The sequence below is a fragment of the Pituophis catenifer genome, unplaced genomic scaffold (assembly GCF_029215685.1).
Source record: "Pituophis catenifer annectens isolate HBS135680 unplaced genomic scaffold, rPitCat1.0.hap2 SCAF_3, whole genome shotgun sequence".
Classification (NCBI taxonomy): domain Eukaryota; kingdom Metazoa; phylum Chordata; class Lepidosauria; order Squamata; family Colubridae; genus Pituophis; species Pituophis catenifer.
The window spans coordinates 87,963-104,575 of NW_027256883.1; the positions used below are offsets into that span (position 1 = coordinate 87,963).

The window sequence follows — 16,613 nt, forward strand, 5'->3', positions numbered from 1 at the left end:
TAAGGAACCTCCAATTCTAGAATTCTTTGGTGGGTTCACCAAAGGTTCACCTAGGGGGGAGTTGAGAGAGGGGAAAGGAGGAGCCCCCCAAACCGTTAACTCCTTTCTTGGGGGTGGGGGGTTGGAGCCCAGGCAACACAGAACTGGAATATCACCCGAGCCCCACAGATGACCCAGTCCCTCCATACTGTAGGCAGCCACGTGTGCCCCTCTGACCAGGGTTTGGATGGGCTTTCCACAGGGGTCCGGGGGAACTGCTCCTGATAAATGTGCTTTTCCCCAGTTCAGCGCGCGGGGTATGTGTGTCCCGGGAGGGCTCAGCCGCCTTTCCCAACCTGTCCGGCTGGCTGCTTGGGTGGGGGCGAAGGACCGGCCCCTGCGCTTCGGAGCTCGGACCGACCAGCCAACGTCTTCTCCGACGTGTCTTTTTGCCGCTGGAACCAGGGCATGCGGAGGCTAAGCCATGAGCAGGAACTGGCCCCTTTCTGCCTGGAGGGCCACCGGGACCGCCGCCAGGCAGCCCGCTCAGCCCCGCGAGGGGGCGCCCGGCCCCGCCTGCGCCGAGAAGGCGCGCTGGTTGCCGGGCGACGATCGCAGGCGCGCGAGAGCCTGGCCGGCAGGGAGGCTCCACGGGTGGGTGTCCCCCGACCGGAGCCCCCGCGCTTTTCAGCTGCGGATCGGGGGCCGTCGCGTCGGGCGAGGGGTCGCGAGGGATGCCAGCCCGCCGGGCACGCCAGGGAGCCTTCTGCGGTCCCCCCCCACAACGATCGCCCGTGGGCAAAGAGCCACCCCCCCCCCACTTTGCTCGGCTTGGGTCCAGGCCTTGGCAGATGCCTGTGCAGCTCTGAGCACCGGAGGAGTCCTAAAAAGCAGAGCCGGTGCGGAGCAGGGCCAGGATTAGGAGGTGGAAAGGGAGGTCCTGGAGGATCCAACCGGATCCTCAAGAGACCCGCCCCGGCTTTCTTGCAGGCGCCGAAGGCTGCACTCCCGCCTTACTTTCCCACGCTCGGGGAAGGGAGGGAGGCTAGCCAAAGCTCCCAGGGCTGAAGGATCCCAGCGCCTGACTCCGCCCCCACCATGGCTCCGCCCATCCGTCACCCGCAACAATTCAGCCCAGAGCCCGGCGAAATTCGTTGGTCCTTCTTCCTGTTCGCTTGCAGTCCTGGTTGGAGCTGCCCATCATGCTGGCCGGTAGATGGCCGCTTTGACATCTGTTTCAGGATGCACGGTGGCCATGGATTTCTCCCTCGGGCGTCTCCTCCCCACGCCCCCTCCCCAATTCCATTATTTCCCTCCAGTTTAGGAGCATGAGTTCTAAGAAAGCCGCGGGGAGAAGTCCGGTGAAAAAGGGAGCCAAGCCATCCGGAGCAGCCTCTGGGAAACCAGGTAGCAGACCGGCAGAGCGTGGGGAGGGGCCCTGGGCCGGCTCCCCACACAAGGGGCAGACCGAAGGCCCGCAAAGGGTGACCAAGTGCTGTAGAAAGGGAAAATAGAAGGGGGGGGGGTGTTAAGAAAGGGGAAGTGGAGCCCCTCCATCAAGCATGACTTTCGCCTAGGGTTTGGCTTTGGTAACAGAATCTTGGGGTGGGGGAGTCAGTTGCCCCTGCGCTCAGTGGGCGCAACCGGGGTGAAGGCAGAGCAGCCCACTGGCTCCAGTGACGGACGTTGGGAGATTCTGTGCTGGTGGGTGGTGGTTGAAAGTGCTACCAAGGGGCAAGTCAACTTTGGGCTCCACTGTCTGACTGATGGGCATCTTAGTTGGCGAGAGCCCTTGACTCCTTAAAGATAGTATCTGGGCTTTGAGCTCAATTAGAAAAGGAGTTCAGCAACAAGGCCATCCTCCTTCATTAAACCCCAAGACCAATTCCAAGCCAGGGACCTCTGAAAGCAAGCCGGGCCTAAGGTGGCATTGGCAAGCAGGTGCTGCGGTCTGTGATCAAAGGCCTCCCTGCATCGGGAACGCTCCCTAGGTCTTTCCTCCCCTTCAGCTGGAGCAAGAAGAAACCAGTCGGGGGTTTGAGAGTCAGAGCCCCAAAGACCTCGGGGGGCCCTTTCCATGCGAGAGACCGTGTGGCTGAGGTAGCTTCTGGCTTTCACAACCCCTCGCAGCTTGGTGCCAAGTAGAGGTAGTCTTCAGCTTATGACCACAATTGAGCCCCAAATTTTCATTGCTAAGCAAGGCAGTTGTTAAGTGAATTTTGCCCATTTTATGACCCTTCTTGCTACAGTTGTTAAGCGAATCACTGCAGTTGTAAATTAATCACACGATTGACTTCATTGACTTTGCTCGTCAGAAGGTTGCAGAAGGGAATCACATGGTCCCGGGACACTGCGACCGTCATAAATAGGAGTCAATTTCCAAATGTCTGAATTTGGATCACATGACCATGGGGATGCTGCAGCGATTATAATGTGAAAAACAGTCATGAATCAGTTTTTTCAGTGCCGTTATAACTTTGAATGGTCACTAAATGAATCGCTGTAAGTCAAGAACTACCTGTACTTGCTGGCCACCTCCTGACCAGACCAAACTCTCATCCTTACATATTGAAAGAGACTTTATGATATTTTTGTTATTTGTGTGATTTATTTATTTATTTATTTATTTGTTTAAATTTCTATACCGCCCTTCTCCAATGTAGGACTCAGGGCGGTGAACAGCCAAAGTAAAAACAAGACATACATACAAAGCATACAAAATCTAAAACTGTTTAAAATAATTAAATAATTTTGGCCGTAATTAAAACATTCCAATTTAAAATCCGTTTAAAATTGGCTCAAGCCAGCCCAGCTAGTTGAAATAAATGGGTTTTTAGGGCCCGACGAAAAATCCGGAGGTCTGTTATTGTACGTAGCTCTGGGGGGAGGTTGTTCCAGAGGGCGGGCGCCGCCACAGAGAAGGCTCTCCCCCTGGGGGTCGCCAGCCGACATTGTCTGGCGGACGGCACCCTGAGGAGGCCCACTCTGTGGGAGCGTACTGGCCGGTGGGAGGCTATTGGTGGCAGAAGGCGGTCTCGTAAGTACCCCGGCCCTAAGCCATGGAGCGCTTTAAAGGTGGTCACCAACACCTTGAAGCGCACCCGGAAGACCACCGGGAGCCAGTGCAGCTCGCGCAGGAGAGGTGTCACGTGGGAGCGTGATTTATATTATTAATATAATTTTTGTTAGCAGCCTAAAGTTCCATTTAGTAACCTGGGTGACCATTTATAGTGATGTTAAATAATAAACAAACAAACAAGAAGTGGTACCTTCCCTCCTTTTCCTTGAAAGTCCCTTCATTTCTTGGATAAACCCACCAGACAGTTTTCTTCCAGGAAGCGCTGACTCAGATCCTGGGCATATCCTTTCTTTCACCAAGCTTTGTGTTGTTGTGACACTTAAAATATGCCCGTAGTCTGCAAAATAAGCAAGTGAGTGGAATTTGAAGGGTTTGCGGAGATGTGAGAGATTGGAGAACAATTGCACAGAGACCAAGCTTTAAGACCCCCAAGGATTTTTCAAGGACTCTCCTTCCCATGGACTGAGCCTTGGCAGTTAGACTCACTCAACTCTTCAGGTCATCGTATTCTAGAAAATGGGGACTATAATTCTGAGAATTGCGGGTGACGTCCGGTTTACATTTGGACTTTCCCTCCCGCTGTGACCTTTTCAGACCACCAAACAGATGGGAAAGATGCAGCTCCAGCAGATGACACTGTCCACCGCCAGGAGACCCCTGGTAGTCATCCCACAGGTAGGTAGGTGGGCACTGGGTCTTGCCCTGGTACCTGTCCTATCCTTAAATGGGAATGGAAATGGCTGAGCTCCTGCCAAAATAAAAAAAAAAAGGCTCACAGTAACTCACACCCTTGTAACCAACCTCCAAATTAGACTACTGTAATGGGGTTGCCCTTCAAGATTTTTCAAAAATTTCAACTGCTGCAGAATGCAGTTGCACAGGTAGCAACCAGTGCCAAATACACGGCACACGTAACACCACTCCTGCATTGGCTGCAGTGGTTACTGATATATTTCCAGGTGAAATTCAAGGTGCCAGTGGTTCCCTATAAAGCCCTAAATGGCTTAGGTACCACAGGGGTACCTGAGGGATCACCTTTTTTTCCAAAGTCTCTACATGTCCAACCAGGTCAAACGGAATGAACCTGCTGCAGATCCTGTCAGTCAAAGAACGTCGGCTGGCATCCTCCCTTCGGAGATCAGAATCCTGTTAGCCTTTCGTAAAGCTCTAAAAACCAGATTCTGTTCCCAAGTCCAGGGTGCTACATACGCCAAAGGAATTGGTGGGCCTGTATTTGGTACCTTCTCCTGGTCAGATCACAATCTAATGGCGATGACTTTCTCTAGAGCTGTAGCCCCTTGAATCCATAGTATAGTATAGTATAGTATAGTATAGTATAGTATAGTATAGTATAGTATAGTATAGTATAGTATAGTATAGTTAGTATAGTATATTTTCCAGCTAGGAACTCGAGACTCCAGGCATGGGTATCACTCTGTCTTCTGGCTCTATGGACTGAGTTCAAACTTAAAGAGACGCCCTCCTTTGCACATGCTCCCAGATTCAACTCAGTCCTGAGCTCAGTTGGACGGATTTAGAGTTCTCTCTAGTTTAAATTTAGTTTAAACTTAAGGGATAGTGTTTCTGATTGTTATATTTTTGTTTTGGTTTTTTTTTTCCCTTTGTGTGTGTACCTTGAGTTTTAAAGAGTTTTTCAGAGTTGCGGCAGTGTGCTTTGGTGGCGGCGGCTATCAGGTGCGCGTGCTGAAGAAAGATCGTTGTGGGAGGGGGGTTCCTTGGCTGAGGACCCCTTGCTGCATCCGTGCCCAGCCTTAAATTTATTTTTGTCGCCTTGGTTTGCAGAGTGCTAGGCTGGGGGATCTCAGCTGTTTGGCGGCTAGAAGAAACGGCCGCCATTTTATGAAGCGCTGAGCCGCGTGTGGGCTCCAACCAGGCAGTGGACGTCAGGACTCAATTATTCCTGCCTTGTGTCCTTACCACCTACCCTCCGAGGCTGTAAGTAGTAAGGAGGGGGTTGGAAGCACTGTTTAGAGGACCTTGGGCATTTTGGCGCCAAATTAGGCAGAGGAGGCTACCGGATGCAGCGGCCATTTTGTTTTCCCCAATTTTTAAAGGCACGGAGCAGCAGCTGCCATAGGGTTTGGGTTCTTGGCCCTCTAGTGCAGCTTAAGCCCTCAGGGACGCACAAAGGAGCCCGGACCTGGGTCCTATTCCCCTGAGGTGAAGAGGAGGCCTGGTCACAGTTTGCTGAGCAGGGAGGGGAGGGCCATAGTGCAGTGGTGTGTAGTCTGCACAGGGTTTTTTTTCCCTCTTTTGAACTGGAGAACCAGACTGATTCCTTACTTCAGCTCCATTTCTGATCTACGTATTTTGCCTCAAGGATCGTTTTTCATCAGATCAAGTGAGGCTGTTTCATCTATTCTGATGTTGAGGATTATTCCTTGTAATACTGGTGGAATAGAGATTTAAGATGTTTTTCTGGACACAGTATGGAGAGCAGTGGAGAGTCTCACAGAAGATCTACCCACAGCACTAATAGTGGCCATGGTCTAAGTCTGGCAGTCAGACTGCAGCAGCAAAGATCAAGGCCAAGGCTATGGCTCTCATGCGCCCATTAAGTGCGCAGGAAAGGGCAGAGAAGAGATTACATGATGCTTTAGAAGAGCAAGTGGCAAAGAGTCAAAAGGCAGCAGCAAGGCGTAGATATTTAAATAGTCCACAGCCTGCTCAAGATTCTGATTTAGCAGAACCAAGGCCTTCTACCAGTTTGTTAGTGTCTAGAGAATTATCTCCACCTTTGGAAAGAGAGCAGGTAGGGGAATAGGAGCAGAGTCTATCTCCTTCATCTGCGGTGGCACCTCAACCAGAGAGTCAGGCTGCTGGACAGGAAGTTGAAATGCCTGTGATTGTGCAGCAGTGGATTGCTGAGGCAGTGCAGCAGGGCTTTGCAGCTGGTCAGGCTAGGTCCAAAAGATCACAGCGAAAGAATGCGGAGGTGGTTAAGCCACAGAGTTCTGCTGAACAGAGACCAGCTAGGTCACAGCCAGAATTGGAATCTGAGGTCTCAGTTTCCTCTTCAGAGTCAGAGGGCTCATTAGCAGGTGCTTCTGAGCAGTGGGATCAGGAATTCTCTGAGGAAGAAGGTCTGTTACCGAAACAGCCTGTATTCAAGGGGTTGTTTAGACCACAACTTTTTAAGGCTTTGCTCATGAAGGCTAAGGTCACCATGAAGCAGGGTACTTCAGAAGAGATGGGGGTTAGATCAGAACAGGATCCAGCAGATTTACTGTTTTCAGAACCGGTTGCAGAAACTGATATTATACCAGCTCCCCAGATGTTTCTGGACATCATTAAGAAACAGTGGGATACGCCAGGAACTCATACCAGCTCCTCTTCTTATGAAAGGAGATTTTATAACACCATACCCGTTCTCATGGAGCTCCTGAATATTCCGGATGTGGATGAACCGGTGCTAGCATTGTCCTCTTCCTCAGCTACCTTAGCCGAGCCAGAAGAGGTGCTAAAACCGGATGACCATAAGTTAGAGCAGGCTCTTAAGAGGGCTCTCTTAAAGAGAGGTGAAGGAATATATTATAAGTAGAATTGTAGAACGTCAGTCTGAAAAAATGCTTAAGAAGAAATTACACTCTTTTTGTGTATATGTTGTATAAATGTTTGTTGTGTATATGTTACGTATGTCTTTTTTAATATTTTTATTCAATAAAAACTATTTAAAAAAAAAAAAAAGGGCTCACCAGGCGGCGGCCTGGGGGATCGAAGTAGCCACGGCAGCGTCCTTCTTCACCAGGGCATCGCTGTTGTGGCTTAAACAGATGCAGGATAGGGTACCGGTTTCAGATCTCAGAGCTCATCAGGATTTCAATAAGATAGTGGAGGCAGCGGAGTATACAGCTGATGCCATACTACATTCAGCAAAATTTGGAGCATGAGCCATCGCTTCTACGGTGACGGCTAGGAGGCTCTTATGGTTAATGAATTGGCAGGCAGATTCCAAGCATAGATGGCGCTTGGCCTCTGTTCCTTTTAAAGGGTCCAAGTTATTTGGGTCAGCTTTAGATCCCTTTTTATCTGAACCAAAGGACAGGAAGAAGGTTCTTCCAGCTTTATCACAAAAGGCGGACACCCGATCTACTTCGCAGGATCGGAGGTCTTATTTTCGTCCCTATGGGGGAGCAGGTTTCTATAAAGGTCAGAGACGGTTTTATTTATTTATTTATTATTTATTAGTCCAATTTATTTGCCGCCCTTCTCCGTAGACTCAGGGCGGCTTACAATGCATTATAGCAATAACCTGAATACTTTTTTGTATATACCTGTTTATTAGGGCTTTCAGCCCCCCTTAAACGGTGTTGTTCTATACAAAGTTGGCTTATTGCCCCCACAATCCGGGTCCTCAATTTACCTACCTCGAAAGGATGGAAGACTGAGTCAACCTTGAGCCTGATGAGATTCAAACTTGCACTTAATTGCAAGCAGCTGGCAGCTAAGTGCTAGCACTTAACAGTACTTTAGTCCACTGCATCACCGAGGCTCTTGGTTTTACCAAGGCCAGGGCAGTCAGGCGGGGCAGTTCTATCAGTTGGGGATGGGACAATCAGATAGGAACAGAGCAGGTCAGCCCAAGCATTCCTTTCGTGGAGGGAATTCACGTTCCTTTCGCAGATCCCGTTGACTGGAGGCTCAAAGCTCCCATTGGTGGCCGGCTAGGCCTTTTTGCAAATCAGTGGGAGAAATCCACCACAGATGCATGGGTAAGGGGGACCATCACTTCAGGTCTAGCTCTAGAATTTCTTGCGGTTCCCCCAAGGGTTTTTGTCCGTTGCCCAAAGTCAAGAGATGTAACAAAGAGAAGTGTATGGAAACAGCCATTCAGCATCTGATAGACATAGCAACAATGGAGCCCGTTCCCTTATCAGAACAGGGGAAGGGTTATTACTCAATGCTGTTTGTCATACAAAAACCCTCGGGGGGACTTCGACCAATTCTAAACCTGAAGGGCCTAAACAAGTTCTTGAGGTATCGGAGGTTCAAGATGCGCTCCCTCCGGTCAATTTTGGCAAATGTTCAGAGGGGTGACTTCTTGACCTCCATTGACCTCACAGATGCATACCTGCACATTCCGATTCATCGGGAGTACAGATAGTATCTGAAGTTTTATTATGACAGCCGACATCTCCAATACCAAGCGCTTCCATTCGGCCTAGCTTCTGCTCCCAGGGTCTTCACAAAGATCCTGGCGGATTTGGGGGAGGTACTCAGGTCCAAGCCGATTCGTCTCCAGGCTTACCTGGATGACATTTTGGTGCAGTCAACATCTCTAGCTCGGACAGAGTTGGATCTGAATACCACGGTCCAATGTCTGCAGGCTCACGGTTTCTCTATAAATATAGAGAAGAGCCATTTTCTCCTGACAAATTACCTCATTCACCTAGGGGCAGTTATAGACACGATTCAGTGCCAGGTATTCCTGTCTCCGGATAGGTTGGAGGACATCAAGAGTTTGACCAGATGGGTGATGGCTGCACCCAGAGTGACTTTAGCACAGCTCTCCACCCTGTTAGGCAAGATGATTTCGTGCATAGAGATTGTGCCTTGGGTGAGGTTTCATGCCAGGCCTCTGCAATGGTTCATGTTACCGTTTGAGAAGTCAGGAAGGGCAACGTCGCGGACCAAGGTCAGGATTCCGGAATTGGTCAGAGCATCCCTGAGCTGGTGGATGTCTGGTGGCTGTCATAGGGATGTTACTTCCTAGTACAGGAGAGAGTCACAGTGACCACGACACCAGTTTAGTAGGATGGGGGGCTCATTGCCAGCATCAGATGGTGCAGGGTGTTTGGTCATGGGCGGAGGCACGGAAGTGCATCAATTGGCTAGAGCTGAGAGCAGCACGCTTGGCAATCAGGCACTTCAGGCCCTACCTCTTCAACTGCCATTTACTCCTTGTGACAGACAACATTACAGTAAAAGCCCATGTTATCAGGCAGGGGGGTACCCGATCCCAGACTCTCATGAAGGAGGCAGAGAGGCTCTGTCGTTGGGTGGAGCAAAATTTGAGGTCCATCAAAACAGAACATTTGGCCGGACAGGACAACACGTGAGCGGATTGGCTAAGCAGGGAGGCCTTAGATCAGTCGGAGTGGCGGCTGGACACGACATTATTCCAGGAGATTGTGAAATGTTTCAGTCAGCTGACCATTGACCTCTTTGCCTCACGGGCGAATGCCCAGCTACCCCAGTTTTTCGTTTGGTTCCCGTGTCAGGGAGCGGAAGGAGTAGATGCTTTTCATTGCCCTTGGCCCGAGGGCCTGTTATATGCCTTTCCCCCTCTGGCACTGCTTCTGAAGGTCATCAGTCGGATTCTTCACTTCAGGGCAGAGCTCATCCTGATCGCTCCTCATTGGCCATGTCGACCGTGGTTTGCGGATCTGGGGAGTCTATCGGTCGCACCGCCCTGGAAGATCCCGCCCGACAGGGTCTGCCTCTCTCAGGGACCCATTTGTCACCCAGATCCGCAATGGCTTCATTTAACCGTGTGGAGGTTGAGCAGCAATTTCTTGAAGGGAGAAATTTCACCTCAAGTGTGATAGAGACTATGCAGGCTGCCAGGCGCCCGTTGATGGCACGCATTTATAACTCCACCTGGCGAACATTCTGTTTGTGGTGCTGAGGGCGGAGGATTCAAGCGACCAAGGCAACAGTACAGCAGCTTCTGGAGTTTCTGCAAGCTGGGTTGGAGAAAGGGTTATCACCAGCAACCCTTCGTAGGCAAGTGGCTGCTTTAGCTTCAGTTTTATCGTGTGGGAGGAGAATTTCTGTTGCTCAACATCCTGATGTAAGGATTTTCCTCAGGGGGGCGACTAACTTGAGACCAGCGGTGGTACACCGTTATCCCACCTGGGATCTCCAGAAGGTGTTACAGGCCTTGTCTACTACACCTTTTGAACCGCTTAGGCAGGTCCACCTCAGTTTCTTAACGTATAAGACTCTTTTCCTTGTGGCCATTACATCGGCCAGACGCCGATTTCAGAGCTTGCGGCTCTCTCTGTGAGGGAAGACTTGTGTATCTTTCATGCGGATAGAGTTGTTCTACGTTTAGATCCGGCCTTCGTGACCAAAATTAATTTGTGGTTCCATCGGGCACAAGAATTGGTACTTCCGGATTTTTGCCCGAATCCATTTCACCCCAGGGAAAAGCTCTGGCATAAACTGGATGTGAGACGAGCATTAAAGATTTACATTAAGAGGACAAGGTCGTTTAGGAGATCGGAGGCCTTATTTGTATCCTTCTTACCAGCTACGATGGGGCTGAAGCTTACCAGCTCAGCAGTAGGCAGATTGATCAGGGCTACCATTGCCAGAGCTTATGAAGCTCAGTCACTGCCTTGGCCCAGGGGGATAACCGCTCATTCGACTCGCAGTACGGCTACCAGCGCGGCCTGGGCAACTAGAGCATCAGTGGAAGAGATCTGCAGAGCGGCAACGTGGTCATCTCCCTCCCCGTTCATCCGACACTATCGGATTGATGCTTATGCCTTGGCAGAGGCTGCATTTGGACAGAGGGTTCTGCAACATGTGTTAGAGACGTCCGGATTAGAGGACCAGACTTCTTCCCACCCTTGAGGACTGTTGGCTTTGGTAAGTCCCATGCCTGGGGTCTCGAGTTCCTAGCTGGAAAATGGGTGTTGGTCCTACCTGAGACACCCTTTTTCGGCAGGAACAAGAGACTCCAGCACCACTCTGATTTGGGGGTCTGGTCTTGGAGGTGTCCTTGGGGTGTCATTGCAGGTGCAGTATCCTGGAAACTTCGTGGGACATCGTTGAATCTGGGAGCGTGTGCAAAGGAGGGCGTCTCTTTAAGATTGAACTCAGTCCATAGAGCCAGAAGACAGAGTGATACCCATGCCTGGAGTCTCTCATTCCTGCCGAAAAAGGGTGTATCAGGTAGGACCAGTATAGTATAGTGTAGTGTAGTGTAGTGTAGTGCAGTGCAGTGCAGTGCAGTGCAGTGCAGAGCAGAGCAGAGCAGAGTAGAGTAGAGTAGAGTAGAGTAGAGTAGAGTAGAGTAGAGTAGAATAGAATTTTTTTATTGTCCAAGTGTGATTGGACACACAAGGAATTTGTCTTGGTGCATATGCTCTCAGTGTACATAAAAGAAAAGATACGTTCATCAAGAATCGTAAGGTACAACACTTAATAATAGTCATAGGGTACAAATAAGCAATCAGGAACAATATCAATATAAATCGTAAGGATACAAACAACAAAGTTAGTCATATAATCATAAGGAGATGGGTGGTGGGAACGATGAGAAGATTAATAGTAGTGCAGACTTAGTAAACGGTTTGACAGTGTTCAGGGAATTATTTATTTGGCAGAGTGATGGCGTTCGGGAAAAAAATGTTCTTGTGTCTACTTGTTCTGGTGTGCAGTGCTCTATAGCCTCATTTTGAGAGTAGGAGTTGAAACAGTTTATGTCCAGGATGTGAGGGATCTGTAAATATTTTCACAGCCCTCTTTTTGACTCGTGTAGTATACAGGTCCTCAATGGAAGGCAGGTTGGTAGCCATTGTTTTTTCTGCCGTTCTAATTATCCTCTGAAGTCTGTGTCTGTCGTGTTGGGTTGCAGAACCTAACCAGACAGTTATAGAGGTGCAGATGACAGACTCAATAATTCCTCTGTAGAACTGTATCAGCAGCTCCTTGGGCAGTTTGAACTTTTTGAGTTGGCGCAGAAAAGACATTCTTTGTTGTGCTTTTTTGATGACGTTTTTGATGTTAGCTGTCCATTTTAGATCTTGCAATATGGTAGAACCTAGAAATTTGAAGTCTCTACTGTTGATACTGTGTTGTCTAGTATTGTGAGAGATGGTAGTATGGGAGGGTTTCTCCTAAAGTCTACCACCATTTGTACGGTTTTGAGTGTGTTCAGTTCCAGATTGTTCCAGTCGCACCACAAGGCTAGTTGTTCAACCTCCCATCTGTATGCGGATTCATCATTGTCTCGAATGAGACTGATCACTGTTGTGTCATCTGCGAACTTCAGCAGTTTAACAGATGGATCGTTAGAGATGCAGTCATTGGTATACAGAGAGAAGAGAAGTGGGGAGAGCACACAGCCTTGGGGGGCCCTGTGCTAATTGTACAGGTATCTGATGTGATTCTGCTTAGCTTCACCTGCTGCTTCCTGTTTGTTAGGAAGGTTATGATCCACTTACAAGTGTGTTCGGGTACCTGGAGCTGCTTTAGCTTAGTTAGAAGTGTGTCTGGAATGATGGTATTGAATGCTGAACTAAGGTCTACAAAGAGGACCCTTGCGTAGGTCTTTGGAGATTCAAGATGTTGTAGGATGTAGTGCAGAGCCATATTAACAGCATCATCTGTTGATCTATTTGCTCGGTATGCAAATTGCAAGGGGTCTAACAGCGGATCTGTTATGGTTTTCAAGTGGGACAGCACTAGCCTTTCAAAGGTTTTCATGACTACAGATGTTAGAGCAACTGGTCTGTAGTCATTCAGTTCCTTGAAGGTGGGCTTCTTCGGCACTGGGATGATAGTAGAGCGTTTGAAGCAAGAAGGAACATAGCACATCTCTAGTGATTTATTGAAGATACGGGTGAAGATGGGGGCCAATTGGTCAGCACAGACTTTTAAGCAAGAAGGAGTTGTCTGGGCCTGGAGCTTTTCCTGGCTTTTGTCTGTGAAATAGGTCTTGCACTTCCTTTTCTGTGATCACTAGGGGTTGTGAACTCAATGGGATGGGGTCAGTTGTAGGAGGCTTGGCTGTTGTTGGTGTGTCTGAGATGGGGGTTACGGAGATAGGTGGCTGTAGTTTCCTTTCAAACCTGCAGTAAAACACGTTCAGGTCATCTGCCAGTTGCTGATTTCCTTCAACCTGGGAAGGAGGTTTGCCGTAGTCGGTGATATTTTTAAGAGTTTTCCACATGTTTGCTGGTTCATTTGTTGAGAACTGATTCTTTAGCTTTTCAGAGTAGCTCTTTTTTGCTGCTCTGATCTCCCTTGTTAATACATTTCTGGCCTGATTGTACAGCATTTTAACACCTTTTCTGTAGGCTTCCTCTTTGGAACGACGTAGCTGCTTAAGTTTAGCTGTGAACTAAGATATGTTGTTACTGTATATTCGCAAGTTCCTGGTCGGTATACATAGGTCTTCACAGAAGCTGACATATGATATTACAGCAGGGGTGAAATCTAAAAATTTTCGCTACCGGTTCTGTGGGCGTGGCTTAATTTGTGGGTGTGGCTTGGTGACCAGATGGGCGTGGCCAAGTCGACATCACTTCTTTGCCCATTTTTTTTTAATTGAAAAAGTTTTATTGATGAAAAAAAAACACAGTTTTCCCACAACCCTCCCACCCAACCCCCCTCCCCCTCCCCGACTTCCCAGAGCAGAACACAAGGTATTTCTATTAACTTTTAACAATAAACTAAATTGCTTAACCAACCATTAAACTAACACCCCCTAAAAAAAATTCTTAACCCCCGATAGATAAAATCCTACTTCTTAGACATAATACTTCTAATATCAGTTATATAGCGCTTATACAGTTAAAAAAATCATTCATAAGCTATTTGATATTTTTTAGTCTGATACTTATTTTGAATATAATCAATCCATCTTCTCCAGTCCTGTATATACCTTTCTTGTGTGTGATCCTTCAAATATGCTGAAATTTTAGCCATTTCAGCTAAATTAGTTACTTTCAATATCCAGTCATCAATAGTAGGCAAAAAGTCCTTCTTCCAATGTTGTGCTATCAACAATCTTGCTGCTGTTATCAAGTTCAAAATCAGTTTAGTCTCTACAACTGTACAGTCCGTAGTTATACCCAGTAAAAACAAATGCGGAGTAAATTTCAATCTTTTTTAAAAAATATTCTGCATCACCCACCAAATCTTTATCCAAAATGCTTTGATTTTTTTACAAGTCCACCATATATGATAATAAGTTGCATCATCACAGTCACATCTCCAACATTTAGCTTGCACATTAGGATACATACATGATAATTTTTTTGGATCTAAATGCCATCTATAAAACATTTTATAAAAGTTTTCTCTTAAATTTTGTGCTTGTGTAAATTTCAAATTTCTAGTCCAAATCTTTTCCCAAGTCTCCATCATCACTGCTCTTGAAAATTTTGCGCCCATTTAATCATGCAATCTTTAACCAGTTCCGTCTCAGAGTCTATTTCCAATAAGGCATTATACAGCCTTTTGACATGCATTTGTTTTTGATCTCTAATTTGTTTTACCAAATTTTCCTCATTTTGCACAAAGCCAGTTTTTTTATCTTCCTTCCATCTAGCTTGAAGCTGACCGTACTGAAACCATGTGTAAATTATACCTTCTTCTCTCAATGTATCTAAAGATTTCAAATACATTACCCCCCTTTCCATAATAAGAAGCTCTTTATAAGTAATCACCTCCTGTTTTTGTTCTATGCTTATATTTTCTATTGCATGTCTAGGATTTGCCCATACAGGTATCTTATAATTTAACTTATATTGATATTTTTTCCAAACCCTCAACAAAGCATTTCTAAGTATATGGGCCTTAAAAACTTTATCCACTTTTTTGTCATATAACAAATAGGCATGCCATCCATATAGTAAATCATAACCTTCCAGATTCAAAATTCTCCCCTCAGTTAAGTTAAACCAGTCACTAATTTGTGATAAGACCGCTGCTTCATAATATAATCTTAAATTAGGCATTTTGAGACCCCCCCTTTCACGTGTATCTTGTATAATTTTCATCTTTATTCTGGGTTTTTTCCCAGCCCAAATAAAAGTATTAACACCTTTCTGCCATTCTCTCAAATTTTCATCTTTCTTAAGCACAGGTATCATTTGGAACACGAATAAGAATCTAGGTAACACATTCATTTTAATTGCTGCAATTCTTCCCAATAAAGACAACTGTAATTTTTTCCAATTCTCCATATCCTTCTGTACCTTCTGCCAGAGATCCTCATAGTTATTTTTGTATAATTTTGTATTTGAAGCTGCTATATACACTCCTAGATATTTAACCTTTTTAGCTATTTCAAACCCTGTTATTCTTGCTAGTTCATCTCTTTCAAATACAGACATATTTTTAGTTATCATCTTTGTCTTATGTGAATTAACTTTAAATCCTGATACTTTCCCATATTGATCAATTATATCCAATATATATGGAGCCGACTCTATAGGTTGAGATAAGGTAACAACCAAGTCATCTGCAAATGCTCTTAATCTATAATCTTGATGTCTAATTACAATACCCTTCAATTTTTCTGAGTCATGTATCTTATTCAATAGCACTTCCAAAGTCAGGATAAACAACAATGGGGACAGAGGACACCCCTGCCTTGTTCCTTTCTCAATTCTAAAAACCTCTGTTAAACCTCCATTGACTATTATTTGTGCTGTTTGCTGCTGGTATATCGCTCTAATTGATTGTGTAAAATACTCTCCAAAATGCATTTTCTCTATTATTTTAAACAAAAATTGCCAGTTCAAGCGATCAAATGCCTTCTCTGCATCCAAAAATATAAACGCTGCGGGGACTTGGTTATTTTTTTTCCAAATATTCCAGTAGGTTTACAATTTGTCTAACATTATATTTCATTTGTCTCCCTTTTATGAACCCTGATTGGTCATTATGAATTATTTGTTGCATAACTGGCATTAATCTATTAGCTAATATCTTAGCAAAAATCTTATAGTCGGTATTCAAAAGTGAGATTGGCCTAAAATTCTCAGGTTTGATGGAGTTTTGATCTCCTTTGGAATTAGTGAGACAAAAGCTGTTTTCCAAGAAGGTGGTACTCCTCCTCCTACCTGTATTTTATTAAATAAGATTTTAAGTGGTTCTAGCATTTCAGATTGTAAATGTTTATAATAAACAGCTGTTAATCCGTCTGTTCCCGGAGCCTTACCTATTTTTAATTGTTTAATTACCCCAACAATTTCCTCAGAAGTTATGCTTCTTTGCCCATTTTTGACCTACAAAAAGAAGATATACCAATTATTTCATGCAATAAATTCTTAAATAATAAACGAAGTACACAAAACAATAAGAGGTACACAAATACTTATATAAGAGCAATAAAAGTGTTGTCTTCAATGTCACTTCTTGCACCAATGATAATAATGACCTACAAGGAGATATAACATGATATACAAATTTAACCAGTTAATACGTAAATAAGAATAACAGAAGTACACAAAACAATAAAAAAACAATAAAAGAGGCACATAAATATTTACATAAAACTGTTAGTCGTCTTTAGCTTTAAGATGTTTCCACATAGCTATTTCAGTGGCACTCTCCTCACTTCCACTTTTCTTATACTTGATGTGCGGATCATTGGCTGAGCGATTGGCTGGTGTTCTCTGAACCATTTTTTCACTGCAGGAATAGGGTCCCATTTTGGAAGAGGTAGTCCGGAAACGTTGATGGTCATGAGGTTGGTTAGATTGGAAACGGCTGGGAGACTTCTGCTCTCTGAACCTATCAGGTTAATTTTCGAAAAACCCTTTCTGCTTCTGCAGAACTCACTGCAATT

The 16,613-nt window shown here is 46.0% G+C and overlaps 1 protein-coding gene across 1 annotated transcript in view; it reads left to right on the forward strand.

Moving 5' to 3' along the window:
* The first annotated feature begins 1,307 nt into the window (after positions 1 to 1,307).
* Positions 1,308 to 16,613, forward strand: part of IQANK1 (IQ motif and ankyrin repeat containing 1) — a 67,159-nt gene continuing 51,853 nt past the window's right edge. The window contains exons 1-2 of the mRNA XM_070941929.1: positions 1,308 to 1,386; positions 3,653 to 3,733. Coding sequence (XP_070798030.1) covers positions 1,308 to 1,386; positions 3,653 to 3,733 — 160 coding nt within the window. The remainder of the gene's footprint in view (positions 1,387 to 3,652; positions 3,734 to 16,613) is intronic.